We start from the raw sequence: 20,549 nt of genomic DNA, 5'->3' as shown, positions 1-20,549 counted from the left end.
GTCTTGTGCTGTTTTCAAAATGTCTGACACATATGATTTACTTTGCTATATTATAATCATAGATTGTTGGCAAAAAAAATTGAATATTTAAGATTCTTCCAGAAAATGCCATTTCCCTGGATTTGCCTGTGAACAATTAGAGAATGGTTCTTCCTGCTGTGAGCAGTGAGCACAGGCAGTAGGCTGGCCCATGCAAATGAGGACAGTCAACACAGGAGCCACTGGCATACTCACACAGCAACAGCAACAAGCCCAGGAGGAGCAGGCCTATAGCAGCAGGCCCCAGCCTCCAGGAAGCAGGATTTCTGTAGATCGTGGGGTCTCTGACTGGTCCAGAAGTCCCACAGATGCCCCTGTCATCACACTGACAGACTTCCAGGGTCAGGCTCTCCGGCGTCTCGCACTGCCTATCCTCTCGGTCCGTAAGCACGAGGGGGAGTCTGTACACGCCAGGAGACACCTGCTGTTGGGCTCTGAGCTGTGCGGAAGTAGCTGTAGAGAAACAATCACACAAATCAATAGTGGCACAAGATGTCTCTGATTCTTAAAATGACTGATTTTTGTCAGCCAAGCTGGAGTTACAGAGCACTGTTGCACATAAGTGGGGCTGATGCGATTAGAGCAGTGATGGGCGCTCTAAGGGGTTCAACTGGGTAAATCTGTCTACACCTGCTTTCTTTCCTCTCTGACCCAGATGGGCCCATTCTCCTCCTCCATGAAGGTTCAGTCCTACCTTCATGTCCCACCAAAGAGGATGGAGGTGGGTGAGCATCATTTAAATATCAGGGTCCCTTCTCCTGGGGCTTACTTACTCCTCTGTGCATCTGCACCAGTCCGACTCACATGGCCCTGTGAGAGTTTGCTGTCCCCAAGCTCTGTGTCCTTGTGTCTGACTTATCCAGACTGACTTCCAGCTTTCGCTGCTGCCCCCTCCAGTGTTCCTCTCTGTTTTCAACCCATGAAAAGAAGGTCCGTTGAGGTGATCGGCCTCTTCCCTGAGCATCAATTGTTCTCTGTCTCTGTTGCTATGTTGCTCCTTTCTCAGTGGCATCCCATAGCAGCCTTGTGTCATTTGAACCATCCTTGCCCCTGCCATGCCCTCTGACACTGTGCCTTGTCCACCCAGCTCAGCCTCTGTTGTCTTGCCCAGCCTTGTCCGAGCAGCTATGTCTGGAGCCACATCCTTGCTCTCTCTGATCTAGCCTTAGTAGCATCTTCAATGGCCATGCATTTGGTAAACTCCTTCAGAGCCAAAGGCCGTGTGCAGAATTTGGAGCTGCATCCTTTCATCTGGACCTGAAAAGCCTTATGGCCAAATGCCAAAGACAGAGAAATCCCTTCCGTGGCTGATATACATGACTAGAAGGGAATTCATGAAAGGAAACAAGATTGGCCGGCGCCACGGCTCAATAGGCTAGTCCTCCACATTGCGGCGCCGGCACACCGGGTTCTAGTCCCGGTTGGGGCGCCGGATTCTGTCCCGGTTGCTCCTCTTCCAGGCCAGCTCTCTACTGTGGCCCGGGAAGGCAGTGGAGGATGGCCCAAGTGCTTGGGCCCTGCACCCGCATGGGAGACCAGAAGAAGCAACTGGCTCCTGGCTTCGGATCTGCTCGGTGCGCTGGCTGCAGCAGCCATTGGAGGGTGAACCAACGGTAAAAGGAAGACCTTTCTCTCTGTCTCTCTTTCACTGTCCACTCTGCCTGAGAAAAATAAAAATTAAAAAAAAAAAAAAGGAAACAAGATTGGTTCAGAAAATGAGCGAGTTTACCAAGGACTTTAAGTAGCTCGACGGAATGAGCAGAAAAAAGGTTAGGAGGAAAGTAGAATGGATTAATTCTTCTCTATGGGCTAGAAGAGTTATGAGTTCCAGTCCACTGTGCTCTCAGAGCTGCTGAACAGTAGCAGGTGGCCACTTCCTATGAGCAGAGTGCAGGCCGACTCCTCCCGTGCTCCAAGTCTGCTCCCAGGCCGCTCCTTTAAAGAGTTTATTTAGATATCTAGAGAGCTCTGTGATATAATAGATGCTTGACTTGAATATTGTTTTTTGAAGGGTGCACTATGGAGCTAGAAATACACATATTAAAAAGACAAAAATACTAAAAACAGAAAATATACTACATCATATTTCTTTTCTCTTCAGAAGAGAGAAGGAATTCACAAAGCTAAGATCACACCTCCAGTGCAAAGAATGTTTTCAATTATTAAATGAAAGGAATTGTTATCAAATGACCTCTTTTTTTAAAAAAAATTATTTGAAAGGCATGGGGGGGCGAGGTGAGAGGGAGAGAGCGAGAATGAGAGCGAGAGCGAGAGTGAGCCCTGATATCTTCCATCTGCTGGTTCACTTCCCAAATGGCCACAACAGCTGGAGCTGGGCCAATCTGAAGCCAGGAGCCAGGAGTCTCCCATGTGGGTGCAGGAGCCCAAGTACTTGGATCATTTTCCACTGCTTTCCCAGGCCATAGCAGAGAGCTGGATCAGAAATGGAGCAGCCGACACTCAAACCAGCGCCCATATGGACTGCTGGCACTATGGCCAGTAGTCTAACCTGCTATGCCACAGTGCTGGCCCCTCAAATTACCTCTTCTTAAAAAAAAATTGCTGGGGCCATGGCTTAACAGGCTAATCCTCCGCCTTGCGGCGCTGGCACACCGGGTTCTAGTCTCGGTCCGGGCTCCGGATTCTATCCCAGTTGCCCCTCTTCCAGGCCAGTTCTCTGCTATGGCCCGGGAAGGCAGTGGAGGATGGCCCAAGTCCTTGGGCCCTGTACCTGCATGGGAGACCAGGAGAAGCAACTGGCTCCTGGCTTCGGATCAGCATGATGTGCCGGCCGCAGCGGCCATTGGAGGGTGAACCAACGGCAAAAAGGAAGATCTTTCTGTCTCTCTCTCACTATCCACTCTGCCTGTCAAAAAAAATTTTTTTAAATTTATTTGAAAGGCATTGGGGATGGGGGAAGAGAAAGAGTGAAAGAGAGAGTGAGAGAGAGGGAGAGAGAGAATGAGAGCGAGCCCTGATATCTCCCATCTACTGGTTCACTTCCCATATGCAACAGCTGCAACTGGGCCAGGATGATTTCAGGAACCTGGAACTCAATCCAAGTCTCCCTTGTGGATGGGAGGAATCCAAGAACTTGAACCATCAGCTACTGTCTCACAAGGTGTACATTACCTGGATACTAGAATCGGTAGGGGAGGCTGGACTTGAGCTCAGGCACTTCTACTTGGAATGCACGCATTCCCAGTGGTGGCTTAACCACTGTGCCAAATGCCTGGCCCTCAAAGGAGCTATCCTATCCCGCTGGGAATATAAAGAGGCAGCAACTTTGATTGGTGGGAGCAACTGTACTAATAACTCACCGTTGAGTGTTGTGATGCGCCATATCACAGGTAACTTTACAGGTTGGTCTTCCAGTGAGAATGTGTAGGGGCCAGCGTATTTATCCCTGTCCAGTGTTCGTGCTGAGACAATCACGGAAGGTGAGGAACTACAAACTCTTTCTTTTTCAAGGACAACTGTTGGGCAATTTTCATTAAAACCTGGTACTTCAACAAATACGGTGCCTGTGGAAGTTCTACCTGTGTTTTCTGTAAGAATAACATTTTGGGGTTAAAGAGATACATAGAACAAAGTTCAATAGAAAAAGGCAATTTTTTATATCGCTCTGTCATGCTGCCCAGTCAGTGCATCTTCTCATGAGAAAATTTTACTTGTTACTCTCAGAAGCAAAAAGGCATCATCCTGTTTCTGCATATTGTAAAAATAAAATGTGATCAAATTGGCTAGTAATTCTAGCAGTATTTTTTTTTATTGCATTGGCTGTTATTTTGAAATCAAGATCTGTAAGGTGATTACTTCATTGATTACAAATGAAATCAATTCATTTAAGAAAGCTTTTATTTGTATGTTGACTGTTGACTTGCAATCAACGAATGAATGATTTTTGCTTCTAAAGCTTGAGTCAAAGTATTCAAAGTAAACGATTACTTATTTTTATTTCTGAAGATATAAAAGTTAATTGAAAAAATAAAAAATGCTGACAATCAAGCACACTAAAACAAAATAAAACAAAAAAAGCACCTCTGTGGGGGATTGAGATTTTCAGTGCTTTTTGTTGTTTTCCCAAATGGTAATATTTTGGTGTTGATTATTTTGGTTCCTTTTTGGTATTTGTCTACTTGTCTTGAGCATAAATTAATTTTATACTTGAGGAAGAAACATACTCAATGAACATTATTTTATAACTCTCCAGATGAGGAAAATGTCTTGTTCAAGGAGAGAATAAAATGAAGTCTCTATAGGTAGTCACAAAGGCAGCTTACATTTGAGCTGAGCTTCCCTGTTGGGTTTGCTCTACTGATCTATAACTACCTCTCAAAGCCAGGAACTGTTGTGGGTCAAAAGAAGTTCCTGCCTCAACCACAGCAAATCATAGAGATCGAACACAGAGTGCACTGCTACTGCAGACTCATCTGAGAAGCTGGAATCCTGTCTTCTCTCTTGGGTTCACCTGCCTTAGACTTGAGATCCAAAGTATCAAAGATAATTATCTTCATCTTGTGACAAAGTTTATATGTTAAATAATCATGATTATCTGTTCAGAAGGAAATGTCAATTGGAATAACACTTTATTTTTCTTACCATCTATGGCCAGAACCTCAGCGGTGATTGTCTTGTTTACTATGAAAGTCGAATCCCGATCAATGTTTTTGACAAATCTGATTTGAGCAGTTTTTGAATCAACAATTAGCAAACCACCATCATTACGACCCATAACATATCTGTTTCACAAGAGAAAAATATTTTTTTTTCAAATATGGAATATTACTTATTGACTTAAAATGACCCATTTTATATTTAATGCATTTAAACATAATGTAAAACCTAGAAAATATGGAGTTATTAAAAGTAACAGAAAGCATAACGTTGATAAGCAGTATTTCATAATCTTTATGTATTAGCTTGATTATTCAATTTTCTGCTCTGTGCAATAAAATGCTTGTATCCTTTCTCTTTTTGATATAGCAATTATTTGCACAGTGCTATTATATTTTAGGCGTGTTTGTCTTTGTATGACGTGCTGTTTTGTCTGAACAAAACATGGTCTTTTGGTGAACTTCTACCCTTTTGTTAGACTCAGCTGGAAGTTTCTGTGAATGTTTTTCTTGATCTGCCTTGCAGGGGTGGGGAACATCTGCCCCATGGGCCATATAAGGCCCACAAAATCATTTGGTTTGGCCCTGCCAAGGCAACTGCAGGTGAGACTTGATATGCTATAAATCTATAGTAGGCTAATTTTTAAGTTGATGATTTTGTATGATCTGCAAAATATGTCATAAATAACCAAATGACCCTGGGCAGAAAAAATGGTTCTACAGTCCTGTGAAGCTAAGGTATTCTTTTGTTGGTTTCTAGCTTTGACCAATGCTTTGGTTATGTTTGCTCACAGCACAGTGTATTCTAATGATTTGGCTATGTTGGGTCTTTCTCTTTGTCACCTTTGTATTTCTATTCTTAGCACATACTTGTCCGTGCCTGGTGTTATAATCATTTATAGATTAAAAGTACATCAAGGGATAAGATGTTACCTCAAGAGGCTTACCTGACAGATGTGGCAGCTTTGCCAGTGTCTTCATCAATGGCTTCATATGTCCCCAGGACATAATTGACCAATTTTTTATTACTGATGCCTTTTTGCACAGTAAATGTCTTGGAAGTAGGACGGAATGCGATTCCTTCTTTTACATTTATTACATGAACTGTGACTGGGACTCGCTGAACTCGATATTGAGAGATTACTGATTGGTGAAATTCAGCTTTGTTTCTGACACCAATACTAAATTGCATGTTTTGTATTTGTTCATAATCTAGAGCCTAGAGTTAAAAATAAAATTAGACATAAGGAAGTGTTTCAAAAATACAGTTTGGCAAATCTAGTAGAGGATGAGAATATTGTATGCCAAGTGTTATGAATGGATTTGCTGATTTCTACACAGCAAAATGGTTTCAGAAATCAGTGTGATATTAATAGACAAAGCTATTGGATTCTTGTAACATGTAAGTTTGGTAACTTATATGTACTTACAGAGCAAGGTATGTGCTTTTAAAAATAGTAAATCATTATAGTTTCTTGAGGCTGTGAGGGCAATGGAAAGAATCCCAATTTGTTATGGTAACATAGCTCAAATCCTGCTTGCATTGCTGAATTGCTGCATGACTCGGGCAACAATATTCAGTTTCTCTGAACCTCAAGCTTTCATGCTGAAAACCTTCCCTTATCAGGTTGCTGTGAGGACTGACCTATCATGTAAGCCATTCCTGTATCTGGCAGACATGCGCATTCATGTCATATTCCTTGGACTCATGTGAAAAATCTTTCCCAACTCTAAGATTCTCAGGTAGAAAGGCAAACTATGTTAATAACCTTGGGGGCAAAAAGACCTCTGCAAAGCAATGAGTGGGTGGTTCACCAGGTTCTCATGGAGTCATTTTCAGGTGGTCCTGGGTAGTAATCCTGGGTAGTAACTATCTGTCTGACTCTTCCATTGAGGTGGCCCAAATCAAGGCCTGGGGAATCCCAGGGTAGCTCTTCTCATCCACTAGTGATTTAGGAATAAGGAAATGCTCATTTTGATTATATTTGCTTATTACTGAAGATAATTAAGGTAAGAGACATACACTTGAGTGGTAACTTTGCAGACTGGTTTCATGTGCTCAAGCATTTCCCAATGCAGAGGCAGATGAAGATATGTAAACAAGTATGTCAATATAAGGGTTACTTGATAGACAAAGAAGATGATAGACTCTCGAGTGAAAGCAAGGTGAAGTTCTACTTGGAAGACTTAGGAAAGACTTCTGGGAGGTTTTCAGCTGAGCTGAGTGTTACAGATACCCAGAGGTGCAACAGATGGTAGGGGGCTAACTGCAGGTGGTCAGTGCTCTTGAACACAATTGTGAGGAGGGTCAATTAAACTAGCAAGTGGTTATCAATTTTGGCTGCATACTTTAGTCAACTGAGGAGCCTTTAAGATTCACTGCTGCCTGGGCTTCTACACAGATCCGTTGAATATACAGTTCCTACATTCTCACTGTCTAGGAAAAGTTGCAAGTTATTCGAAAAGGCAGGCAAGGTTAAGGATCACTTTCTCAGTGAATGAAGAGCCAGGGAGCATTTTTTTTTTTTTGGACAGGCAGAGTTAGACAGTGAGAGAGAGAGACAGAGAGAAAGGTCTTCCTTTGCCGTTGGTTCACCCCCCAAATCGCCGCTACAGCCGGCGTGCTGTGCCGATCCGAAGCCAGGAGCCAGGTGCTTCCTCCTGGTCTCCCACGTGGGTGCAGGGCCCAAGCACTTGGGCCATCCTCCACTGCACTCCCGGGCCACAGCAGAGAGCTGGACTGGAAGAGGAGCAACTGAGACAGAACTGGCACTCCAACCAGGACTAGAACCTGGAGTGCGGGCGCCACAGGCAGAGGATTTATTCTAGTGAGCCGCGGTGCATTTTAGAGAAGAAAGAATGAGTGATCCAAATGATCTCTTAAGAAAAATGTGGGGGCCAGCGCTGTGGCGTAGCAGGTAAAGCCACCGCAGTGGCTGCTGGTTCGAGTCCCAGCTGCTCCACTTCCGATCCAGCTCTCTGCTATGGCCTGGGAAAGCAGTGGAAGATGGCCCAAGTCCTTGGGCCCCTGCAGCTGCATGGGAGACCCAGAAGAACTCCTGGCTCCTGGCTTTGGATCGGCACAGCTTCAGCAGTTGTGGCCCTCTAGGGAGTGAACCAGCGGACGGAAGACCTCTCTCTCTCTCTCTCTTTCTCTCTCTCTGCCTCTCTGTAACTCTGCCTTTCAAATAAATAAATAAATTCTTTTTTTTTTTAAAAGGTAACTTCTAGAGTAGAACTTTGTGGCTGGCTGTATGTTGTCTGGAAATGCTGTAATTCAAGAATAAGACCCAGGTTTCTGGTTTGGGAGACTGAATGACACCAAGACAGAAGGAAAAATCTCATGCCAAGGCATTCCTGGGAGATTAGAACAAAATTTTGCAAGTGGAGGTGTTTTTGTACCATCCCCTTGAAAAGCAGAGTAATATGGTTTTCACAGCTTTCAGAAGTTTCCTTTTAAGGGAATGCTATGGGTTTGTCCTTACACAGGACTAAAGGAATTAAAGAAAGCAGCTCTCATATAGCCTGAAGTCACATATCAAGAAATGTTTCCAAATAGTGACTACTTCTAGTCCATGCCATATCCAAATAGAAATATCCTTACATAATTCCAGATAGAAATCAGTCATGGCAAAGCATGTTAAATGGAAGAAGTTTTGCTAATTTTTTAAAATTTTCTTGAAGATTTTGTGTAATCCTCTTTCTTAGGAGAAGCTGCAATAATTTTTCTCTGATGATTATAGCTAATGCATTGAAAACAGATTAATGTATTCACAAGCTGTAATTCCATGTATTTTTACCTTTTCCTAATTTCAATCCAACAGGACACAGTGAATTAAATTAAGTCAAGAACTTTATCTTGCTTTCTTATATTTAAAATGCATCTATCCATAAGCACATATTTATCAGTGTCTTTGTATTTATAGAAAATACAATAGCCTGGGAGGGAACACAAGGGGTCTTCAAAGAGTTCATGGAAAACACAGATCATGAAAAAACTGTGTAGATTTCAAAGCACCAAACAAACTTGTCTTCTAATTGCACTTATTCATAAACTTTGGAGTACCTTCAAAAACCAACATGTTGAGAGATGTTGTGTTTAGGTAATAGGGTTATGTGATGATTTTAAAAAATATATACATTTAGGTGTTTTTAAAGTTTTCAATTGTTAGTTTTATATTATGATGAAAAGAATAAAGTTAATTGTAGAAGTGATAGCTTTATTGACTATTTTTACCAATAAAGGGGAATCAGATCTTACCTTCACCACCTTCAAGATGCCTTCATTAGTTCTGGGATCAGTTTCTATTTCAAACCAATTCCCTTCATTTCCAGAGGTAAAAAAATAGACAGCAAGCCAATTATCTGTGAACTCTTCATCCCAGTCTGTTACATGAAATCGAATCAACTCAGAGCTTAGAGTGTTTTCCTTAATACTTGCTGAATACTGAAAGAGAGACAGCATATAAGACTCAATGGCAAGGTTTACAAATGGTATTAATCATTACTTATCCAGATTATGTGTTGCTTTCTTGCTAGTCACTGAATTATTATATTTTATTTGATATTTAAAGTGTTTTATTTATTTTAATTTTATCTGAAAGGCAAAGATATGGGAGAGAGGAGAGAAGGAAGAAAGCAACAAAAAAGGGAAAAATCCTCCATCTGCTGCTTCACTCTCCAAATGCCTGCAACAGTCAGGGCTGGACCAAGCTGAAGCCAGGGGTCAGGAACTCAATGAGCATGTCCCATGTGGATGGTGGTAACCCAAGCACTTGGGCCATAATCTGCTGCCTCCCAGGGTGTACATTAGCAAGACACTAGATAGGAGGCAGAATAGTTGCGACATATGGTATGGGATATGGGCACTCTGCCATGGGATACAGGTGTCCTAAGTGGTGTCTTTAAGTGCTGCACTAAATGCCCACTGCAGAATTCTTGTAGTTGATGAATGGTTATTTTAAAAGAAAGGTATAGAAAACTAAAGGCAGTAAGCTGGCAAATATTGAATCAGGATGGCAAAATGTTTAAAATGATTTTTAAGGAGCAGCGGGTATACCTGAGAGTCTCTAAGTGTTGGGAAGTTGTCGTTGACATCCTTCACTTTAATAGTACATTCACACTGAGTGGATAGTCCATCTCCATCTTTGTCTGCACCAGTCACAACAAGACGATAGCTGCTAATTTGCTAAATTTGGAGGGAATAAATAAAAATTAATTAATCTTCCAAGAATAGGAATGGCGATGTTTTGCTTCCGGTGGGTAAGAAGGTGAAAACATTGAAGTTTGTGGTCATTGCCGGGAAGGATCCCATGCATTGTTGACTGTCCATCCTAGAGGAGATTTGTGGGGCTCTGGATGACTGGATGGAAGTCTTGAAGGTGCTAGAATTTTTTTTTTTTTTTTTTGTAATCTGCTTGTGGCAAGACAGGATATCCAAAACAAAAGTGGACAATGAGTATGGTAGGATGGTTATGTGGGGAGAGCTCTCTTATGGAACTTCCCTGTTCATCTATTTGGAAAATCATTTGTGGAAAAAATAGTATGGAGTTGGCCAGGATGGTTTTTGGTGGTGGAGGTAGATGGTGGTGGTGGAAGATGTTGGGGAGAAAAGAGGAAGGGGCTTCTTTAGTGTTTGGGAAGCAGGGGTAAAAAGTGAAGAAGGCTTTGGTTCAGATATAAATGTTTTCCTTCTAAGAAGTTTTATTTTCCTCCACCATATGAAGGATTAGTCACAGTTCAATATTTGTCTGCTAGTCACTGAATTGTTATATTTTATTTTATATTTAAAGTGTTTTATTTATTTTAATTTTAACTGAAAGGCAAAGAGATGGGAGAAAGAAGAGAAGGAAGAAAGCAACAAAAAAGGGAGAAATCCTCCATCTGCATTAAACCAATGCCATTTTAACTCTCCCATTGTGACATCCACTTGTAGGTTTGAGACACAACGGACTGCAAAGAACCCAAATACATATCTCATCTCCCCGAATCACGTTCCAGAATGCATAGAATTTCCTTAAATTGGCTTAGGTGAGTATGGAAGCCTTTTATTTGCACCTTTCATTCTTAGGTCAAATGGAGTCACCTTTTTTGGATATCTTTCAATCAAGCTCTTTATTATGGTATGCACCCAAGTGCTTTTATTTACCTCGCGATCAAGAGAATTGGTCAAAGTTCTGACTTCTCCAGTGTTTCTGCTTATGAGAAACATGGGTGTGCCTGCAGGTTCCTGAGAGACAATTTTGAAGGCAATTTTAGAGTTCAAATGATTTGGCTCATCTGCATCTGTGGCATTGAGTATCATCACCAGTGAGTCTAGGAACACAGAGAAATGTTCATTAAAGAATATGTAAAGATTGACTTTATGTTCACATTAAATATTCAACACAGTTTCACATTGATCCTATTTTTAATATATTAAAACTGTCTACATGCTCAACACAAATTACATGTCATTTGTGTTCTCTTTTTGTCTCTCTCAACTAGGTAGAGCCTAGATGTCTTCCATAAATATCTTCAGTTATAGAGCAAGCATTTAATCTATTGGTTAATATACCCATGTCTTACATCAGAATAGTTGAATTTAACTCCTGGCTCTTGACTCCAGTTTTTTGCTAATGTAAACCCTGTAATGGTAATTGGGTTCCTGTTGCCCATGTCAGAGACCCAGATTGAGCTCCTGCCTAGCCATTTGGGGAATCAACCAGGGGGTGGTAGCTCTGTCTACCTCTCTCTGTCTCTGTCTCTCAAATAAAAATTTGTTAAAAGATCCTTAGTTCTTCCTAAGACTTGACTTTCTTGAAGTCAAGGCTATTTTGTGTCTTTATTTCTTCTCTTAATGAATGCTCTTCTAATTCTCCCCCATTCCCAATTAACCAAGAAATATGAGTATTTCTTTGTCCTTTATAATCTAAAAAAAAAAAAAAAAACAGCTTAGACATCTGTGCTACTAAAGTTTCCCCTTTTATCTCTTTGACTGCCTGATGCTCATATGTATGTATAGAATAAGATACTATTGCTCAGCTTAGAGGACTAAATCCTAGCAATACAATTGTAGTGGATCATTAGCTCAAATAAAATTTTTAGAAAAGCAGAACTAGATTATCTTTATGGATTTTATTCCAAAGCTATTGAGGAAACTCTGAGAAATTAGTTTATGAGAATTATACATTACAGTGATACTCATATTTGAAAAATAGGTACATTGGAAGGGATAGATGTGGTAAGAGACTTACTTGAAGCACTGTTTTCTTCAATTTCACCCTCGAATGTTCTTTGTGAAAATACTGGTGAATTATCATTAACATCTAAAATTTTCACTGTTAATATAAGTGGCTTCTCTACATCTTGTCCCTGGACATTTAGGGCACGGCAGGTGATCTAGGAATAAAAAAGAAGTATCAATTATTGCTCTATAAGCTTAAATTGCATATTATTAAGACTTGTAGAATGAAGGTCTTTGCCGGCGTGTACAGAACTTTCATGCAAAGAAGAAAAATATTTCTCCAAATAGTAGACAAAGTGGAAATAGGAGGCCCCTCCTGGCAGACCAACTGAGAAAGCAGCCCCTTCCTCCAGCTGGTGGGTGTCATGGCAGGAAAAGCTCTGGGCAAGCTGGGTGCTGGACTTCAACCTTCACTCATACACACTCCTGGGAGATTTCTGCAGGTGTACCCATTATAAAGTGCAGGTTATTTATTATTTGTTGATGGATCAATTTTAGTAGTGATCTCTCCTCTAAATCACCAACAGAAGAGTGTCACCTTCCAAAGCCGTGTGAATAAGAAGAGTAGGCAAGTTTTGAGAGAGGCGGCAAGATGGCGGAATAGGCAGGAAGCACACTTAGTCCGGGGGGAGAGAAAGTTTAATATAAGTGGAGATACTGCAGGGTCAAGGAAGAGTAGGGGATGAAACAGCAGAGGAAACTCTTCCGGAACTAGTGATTCACAGTGGACCTGCGTGGAGAGCGTGGGAGCCCAAGTTCGGGACACCAGCGGCAGACTCAACGCACCAGCGCTGGAACGCGAGGTGAGCCGAACCTCCATAGCCCGAGATACCAGCAGGCAAGCGGAAAGAGGAGGCTAGAGGGAACGAGGCTTGAAACTCCGTGGGGAAAAGTTCACCAGGCTAACTAGAAGAGAGAGAAAAAAAAATAAAAAAAGTGACTGATACGGACACAAGTTTCTCTCTCTCCGCTCACCTCTCACAGGCGAGCAAGACAGAGCAGGTGCCATTTTGGACATACGTCATAAGCAGGGCGACCTCAGGTCTGCACCAGCCCTGAGCCTAGCAGAAAAACCTGACTCTGGGGGGAGGGGTGAAATAACAGGAGATTAGCATCTAACTTGGCAACCCAGTGGGAGACTGCAGGAGAATTGGAGCCCACACTGAGGGCAGCAGAGATTCCCTGTGTGGTCCTTGGGAAAGAGCTTCTGATCTCTGGCTCCTGTGGGTATATCATTTGCCTGCTAACTACCTCCAATTACGTTCAGCTGTGCGGAATTACTTCCCTTTTAAATCAAAAAAAGAAAGAGAGATTTACCACACCTAACCTGGGAGTGTCATCCTTGACACACCCTCAACCCTGAGGAACCAAACACAGCTCTCAGTCCACACTCATCTCAAGCCTCTAAGGCTCCACTGAAAGCAGACAGTCCACTTAATATAGAGCCATAGTGTAACAAGAAAAAACACCACAGTGAAGAAACCAAATATCTCCAACATGCCAAACAACAAACGCAAAAACCAAGCTAACAAGAACAAGGAAGACACTATGACGCCCCCAAATGAAAAAGACACCCCAATTCAAGATTATGAAGATGATGAGATCGAAGAAATGCAAGAAGCGGATCTCAAAAAATTGATAAGAACATTAAGAAGTTCTCAAAAACAAATTCTTGAACTACAGAAATCCTTCATGGACAAGATAGAAAATCTCTCTCGTGAAAGTGAAATATTAAGGAGGAATCAAAATGAAATGAAACAACTAGTGGAACAAGAAACTCTGATAGTGACTAGAAATCATAATGAAATGAAGAGTTCAATAGATCAAATGACAAACACATTAGAGAGCCTTAAAAACAGAATGGGCGAAGCAGAAGAGAGAATATCAGACTTAGAAGACAGAGAACAGGAAAGGAAACAGGCAAACCAAAGAAAAGAAGAAGAAATTAGAAATCTAAAAAATATTGTCAGGAATTTACAGGATACTATTAAAAAACCCAACATTCGGGTTCTAGGAGTTCCTGAAGGCATGGAGAGGGAGAAAGGATTAGAAGGCCTTTTCAGTGAGATACTAGCAGAAAATTTCCCAGGTTTGGAGAAGGACAGAGGCATCTTAGTACAGGAAGCTTATAGAACCCCTAATAAACATGACCAAAAGAGATCCTCACCACGACATGTTGTAATCAAACTCACCACAGTGAAACATAAAGAAAAGATCCTAAAAGGTGCAAGAGAGAAACGTCGGATCACTCTTAGAGGATCTCCAATTAGACTCACAGCAGACTTCTCATCAGAAACCCTACAAGCTAGAAGGGAATGGCGAGACATAGCCCAGGTACTAAGAGAGAAAAACTGCCAGCCCAGAATACTATATCCTGCAAAGCTCTCATTTGTGAATGAAGGTGAAATTAAGACTTTTCACAGCAAACAGAAACTGAAAGAATTTGTTGCCACTCATCCTGCCCTGCAAAAGATGCTTAAAGATGTGTTACACACAGAAACACAGAAACATGGTCACCAATATGAAAGAAGGTAAAGGAAGGAAACCTCACAGCAAAAGATCACAGGAAGCTCAATTTCTCTTTGACGTAGAATTAAACTCTGATGCTCTGTTAAAGCAATGTGTTAAAGTAATCTATGATGTTCTCTTGATGTCTGTTAAATTCTAATTGTTCAAAAACAGCTGAATTTTTATTAAGAGCTATGGGTTATTTAAATATGTGCTTTTTTCAAAAATTTGAATATCTGCTGCTCATAAAACTAAAGCGTTGTTGGTTCTGTGTTTAGCTGTCCTCCTATAGGTTCCTATGGACTTTTTCCAGCCACTTCTATTGTATTCAGTACTTTGGGATGGCTCTGTAAACAGATGAAGCCAATAATGTATTAACAGTACCAACTGAGAGAAAGTATGGTTAACTGAGGTTACTAAAAAGAAAAAGCAATTCAAATCAATTGGCAATCTACAAAAAGAGTTAAAGATTTTAAAAGCTATTATTAAAATTGATATATTGGTCTATTATGCTATATTATATGTGTGTACATATTGTATGTCCACATGGGGAAATTTTATTAAGAGTTTTATTTTAAATGGCTTATAGATAAGATTGTCCATAAATTTAAGCTGCTAAAATCAATCAAAGATACATTTTAATTTGTGGGACCTGAATCTGTGTATCATATGTTTTAGACTTGTTGGTAGAAAGAAACTAAAAACATTTTAGATGGTTGTGCTTAAGTTTACTGGCTAAACAAACTACACCATGTTAGATATTTAAGAGGTCTTTTCAAATACATGATTCTTAAAATTTATAGAAGGCATTGGACCTTCTGGTAAATGTTTTCTTAAGTTGTTATCTAATGGTTGAAACGGTTTGCTAAGTATTCATGTGATATTGCTATTATCAGCAAGCGATCTAGGACTTGCTCCCTCATTTCTCTATTCTAAGCCCAACTTGTTCTTTCATTTCTCTATTCTCTTCAAGGTAGGAAACTAATTCTATTATGAAGGAATCTGTAGGATGCACAATTTAATCTTTAGACCTTATAAAAGAGATGGCTAACATTTTTCTGCAATAGCATAGCCAAAATAAGAACTCAAATAATAATCTCATAGCTAGATTCACTTCGCCATCAGCGAAGTATACAGTAAGTAGAAAAAACCTCCCTTTCAGACCAAAGGGAAAGAAAGTTTTAAAGTGAGAATATAATTTTCCTCATGGGCATTGACTACCTTAGAAAAACTACTACAGAACATGCCTGTGACTATAGTTCAGGCCACCGAAGATTAGAGATGGGAAACGGGCACTCCCTTGACTTGCATCCTCTGGTCTGCTTTAACACAAACCAGGAGGAAAAGAAAGCTCGGCATCAGAAGCAATGGGTGGCAGGCCTATTAATGGCTGATCTGTACAGTGATCTGCCCTCAAGGAGACCCAACAGGCCAGTCCACTGCAGTGGCTTTCAATGTGGTAAGCCTGGGCTTCAGCAGAAGTCAGCTTGTGAAGAGCCCTGGCAGCTCTGCCAAGAGTTGGATCACTGGAAATGGACCTGCCCTGGAGTCGAAGGATGCCCAGGTCAGAGCCACAGATCTTATTGGCTCTAAGCTGAAAAGCCCTTCACTCAGCCCAACTTCCAAAGTGACCACTGCAGCTGAGGGGATGGTCAAGTAGGGTCAGCAACATTGCAGGCAGAACTCTAAATTTCTTGTTAGAGATGCCACCTGCCTTTACCTGGCCAGCTCTCCTCCCAGGCCAGCTAAGTAATGAAAGTCAACAGAGTGCCTTCCCCTAGGAGGTTCACACCTCCCTTAGGATATACCCCATGTGAAGAGATAGATAGGTCTGGGCCTCTGAATTTACAAGGCCTAAAGCCCACCAGATTATTATCAAGCCCCTTCTATCAGGTTCTATTTGCCTCTCAATCAGAAAAATTACTTGTAGCTTAGACAGCACCTTTCTTAGCTCCTCTAATAATGACTCTGTCCTTTGTTCTAGGCCCTGTCTAGTGCAATTGGGCCTCATTCCTTTGTAATCATAACCTCTACTCTACCACCAATGGCTCTACTCCCAACATGTGTGTACTGATGGTCCTCTTCCCCACTTAATGCTGTATAATTGTTCAAACCTGGTAAATGCCACTCTTAGGATCATTGGTTACTATCCTCACTCTGTCTTTTATGACCTTGTCTAAATATGATCAGAGTCGGTGAACTTGGAAGGCTTCCATAGCCTTGGCAACTCATGACGACAGCCTAGGATGGTTACTGGCACCATAAACTAGAGTGTCAATTTTTTGGGTCAACAACAGGAGCCACTGTGCACTTGCTCCTCATGTGGGATCTCTGTCCTTAATGTGCTGTACATTGTGATTTAATGCTATAACTAGTACTCAAACAGTATGTTTCACTTTGTGTTTCTATGTGGGTGCAAACTGTTGAAATCTTTATACTAAATTGATCTTCTGTATATAAAGAGAATTGACAATGAATCTTGATGCAAATGGAAGGGGAGAGGGAGCGGGAGGGGGGAGGGTTGCGGGTGGGAGGGAAGTTATTGGGGGGGGGAAGCCATTGTAATCCATAAGCTGTACACTGGAAATTTATATTCATTAAATAAAAGTTAAAAAAAAAAGAAAAAAAAAAAAGAAGAGTAGGCAAGTTTTGAGGATACAAACTTACCAGGAAGCTTGGGGTTTCTTCTCTGTCTACTATGGCTGTTATGTTAATATCTCCAGTGTTTTGGTCAACCACAAAGATTCCAAAAGGAGGCTGATCAATTCCTACCCCAGAGATTCGGTAGGTAATCTTCTGAGTTGCTTGGAAATCTGAAGTAATCTGTAGCCAAAAATACCCAAAATGTTAAGGTGATCACCACTCTGCTTTTCCTCGCTGCCCTGCCTTTATCTACTTCCAGAGTCTAAACTCATCTGTTCATTTGATCCTTTTTCTGCCATTTACTTTTTTTTGGTCTTAAAAGACACAAAGAATGTGAAATAAATCCAAATTGTTGCGTATGTTGATTCCCATAAACTGATTGATACATTAATCATGTTGGCTTTCAAATATTTGCTTGGAGTGTTGCACTGGTGATGTTAGAATGTTGAGAGGAAGTCAAGGGCACTTACTACTGAAAAGTCTACTTGAGAATGGTCATTCTTTACCTAACAACTTTTGAAAAAAGGTGGGGAGAGGCAAGCTGCTAGCCTCGCACTTAGAATGCTGCATGGCATGCTTCCATCCCATATTTAGTGCCTGGGTGGGAGTCCTAACTCCACCACTTATTACACCTCCCCACCACTGCACGCCCTGGGAGACAGCTCAAGTAGTTTGGCTCCCAATTGGGAGACCTAGACAGAGTTCCTAGCTGCTGGTTTTGGCCTGATCCGCCTTGCCCATTACAGACATTTGAGTTTGACAGCAGGAGTGAATTCTCTTTCTTTCTCTCTCTCTCTGCTTCTCAAATAAATAAAATAAATAAAAATCTTATTTATGGTCTTTTAAAAAATTTAAACATTTAATACTTTCCCCCAGAAACCTTTTATTTAAGGTATTTAAGCTTCATGCATTTCATAAATACAACTTTAGGAACATAGTGAATCTTCCTATCCTACCCACCCTCCCATCTGCCCTCTCACCCCTCCTCCTCCCTCTCCTGTTCCTATTCTGATTATTTTTACTAAGATTTATTTTCAATTAATTTTATACACATAAGATTAACTCTATACTAAGAAAAGAGTTCAACAAATAGTATAAATTTTTTTTTCTCAATAGTCCAGACAAGGGCTATTCAAAATCATTGCATCTCAAAGTGTCAATTTCACTTCTATAGATTACTTTTTCAGTGCTCTATTAGTTACCACAGATCGAGGGAAACATATGGCATTTGTCCTTTTGGTACTGGCTTATTTCATTAAGTATAAAAAAAAATCCTGACTTCAATAAATTTTTCACCAAAATCAAATAAAGATCTAGCTCTAGGAAAGTATTTCAAAAAGTTCATGGAAAATGGAATTAAAAGTTAAAAATTTTTTAAAAATAGATGTTTATTTAAGTTTAGGGAGAAATGGGGAGGAAAATGAAAAGGATTATATAGTAAGTGACAAAGTATATATTAAAATGAATTGCTTTTTATTATAATTTTAAGCATTTTAATAGGAAAATTTTGAAATATATACAAAGTTAGCATAATTTAATAAACCTGATACATCTTATCACCCAACTTCAACAATGATCAATACTTTGACCAATGCAGTATTTACTATCAACTATTTTTCTAATTGTCTTAGCAATTTTTTTTTTTTTTGACAGGCAGAGTTAGACAGTGAGAGAGAGAGACAGAGAGAAAAGTCTTCCTTCCGTTGGTTCACTCCCCAAATGGCCGCTACGGCTTTTGCGCTGCGGCTGGCACGTTGTGCTGATCCGAAGCCAGGAGCCAGGTGCTTCCTCCTGGTCTCCCTTGCGGGTGCAGGGCCCAAGCACTTGGGCCATCCTCCACTGCCTTCCCGGGCCACAGCAGAAAGCTGGACTGGAAGAGAAGCAACTGGGACAGAAGGACAGAATCCAGCACCCCAACCGGGACTAGAACCCGGAGTACTGGCGCCGTAGGCGGAGGATTAGCCTAGTGAGCCGTGGCGTCGGCCAGCAATGTTTTTATATATATATATTATATATATTTGTATTTTAAATCTGGATCCAAATAAGGCTTACATAATAAAGTTGAAAGATAAATAAATAATGTTGGTCAATATGTCACTTAATTCTTTTTTATAACTCTAGAAGCTAAGTTTATCTTCTTCTCCTTCCTATTATTAATATTTAAATATTTATTTACTTATTTGAAAGTCAGAGTTACAGAAAAAGAGAAGGAGAGAGATCTTCTATCTGCTTGTTCACTCCCCAAAAGGCCGCAATGGCAGACCAAAGCCAGGAGCTTTTCTGGGTCTCCCAAGTGGGAGACCAAACACCTGGGCCATCTGCCACTGTTTTTCTCAGGCCATTGGCAGGGTACTGGATTGGAAGTGGAGTAGTCAGGACATGAACTGGTGCCCATATGGGTTGTTGGCATTGCCGGCATTGCTGGCAGTGGCTTTACTGGCTAAGCTGTAATGCTGGGGGTGGGGTGTGTGGGGGGCATTATTATTGTTACAGTATTTCTTGAAGATACCAGTTCATTTGTTCCGTAGAGTCCTCAATATGCATTTTGCCCATTGGAACTGCCATGTTCTTCTAATTGACATCTTGTAAACTCATTCTAACTACATTGCCCTTGCCCATATAACTCACCTTGGCAATGGGGTTTCTTTTTGAGTTGTCTTCTCTTTCTCTGCAGGGTTTTGCGAATTTCACCCACTCACGTTTATACCTTCTTCTGGCTTGCTGTGTTGCCGCCCCATCTTCCTCATGTTGTCCTTTTATCTTATGTCAAAAGGGATACCATATGGACATTGTTGGCGATTTTTGTTTTAACTACTGATTATGAACAGCTAGGTTGAGGAACCCCTTATGTCTCAAGCTATCTAAGACTGTTGCTGATGTCTGACATGATGTCTTGACTTTGTCAAAAAGAAAGAAAGAAATGTTAAATAACTAAAACAATTATGAAGCTATATGATTTTTAATATTAACATTTAATCATATTTTATACTTCCCTTATGTATTTCACACTATCTAACTGTTCTGGGCACATAGAATTTGGCCATTGATTTATTTATTAAGAAAAACCATGGGACATAAAGTTGCATTAATGACATTTATAGATGACTAATTTTTGAATATTGCTGGGTTAGTTGTTAGAATCTCATCTTAAATATTTTCACAATTACATTATCAAGCAATTTTAAACACTAAATTTTTATTTCTCCAAAACACAATTTTAATCTTTAAGCTAAACTATTGTTTTAATCACAAAAAATTTTTTCATACTTTACCTCTATTCGCAGTTCTCCATGAACCAATACAACCACCTGTAGACATTTAAATAAAGTCAGATTAATGTGAATTCTTCAAATAAGAAATGGCATAAAGCTAATTATCTGGATGATCACATCTGCTACTCATATTGCAGTTAGTTTGTATTTTAAAAGAAGTACATCTGGAGAAGCAACGTTTAACTAGTCAATTCCTACCAGGAAATGAACTATTGCTGTCAGGATAAATAAATCCTTCCAGTTCTT

The 20,549-nt window shown here is 40.6% G+C and overlaps 1 protein-coding gene across 1 annotated transcript in view; it reads right to left on the bottom strand.

The window, feature by feature from the left end:
- The window catches only part of DSG3 (desmoglein 3), a 64,232-nt gene that overhangs the window by 8,663 nt on the left and 35,020 nt on the right, over window positions 1–20,549 (bottom strand). Inside the window, exons 2-12 of the mRNA XM_062200024.1 lie at window positions 20,304–20,339; window positions 19,660–19,791; window positions 17,056–17,211; window positions 11,891–12,035; window positions 10,804–10,970; window positions 9,715–9,843; window positions 8,917–9,102; window positions 5,603–5,874; window positions 4,642–4,781; window positions 3,360–3,587; window positions 235–492 (exon numbers count right to left, since the gene is read on the bottom strand). Coding sequence (XP_062056008.1) covers window positions 235–492; window positions 3,360–3,587; window positions 4,642–4,781; window positions 5,603–5,874; window positions 8,917–9,102; window positions 9,715–9,843; window positions 10,804–10,970; window positions 11,891–12,035; window positions 17,056–17,211; window positions 19,660–19,791; window positions 20,304–20,339 — 1,849 coding nt within the window. The remainder of the gene's footprint in view (window positions 1–234; window positions 493–3,359; window positions 3,588–4,641; window positions 4,782–5,602; window positions 5,875–8,916; window positions 9,103–9,714; window positions 9,844–10,803; window positions 10,971–11,890; window positions 12,036–17,055; window positions 17,212–19,659; window positions 19,792–20,303; window positions 20,340–20,549) is intronic.

Source organism: Lepus europaeus, chromosome 9 (genome assembly GCF_033115175.1).
Source record: "Lepus europaeus isolate LE1 chromosome 9, mLepTim1.pri, whole genome shotgun sequence".
Taxonomy (NCBI): domain Eukaryota; kingdom Metazoa; phylum Chordata; class Mammalia; order Lagomorpha; family Leporidae; genus Lepus; species Lepus europaeus.
This window is presented reverse-complemented; position numbering and strand designations above follow the sequence as displayed.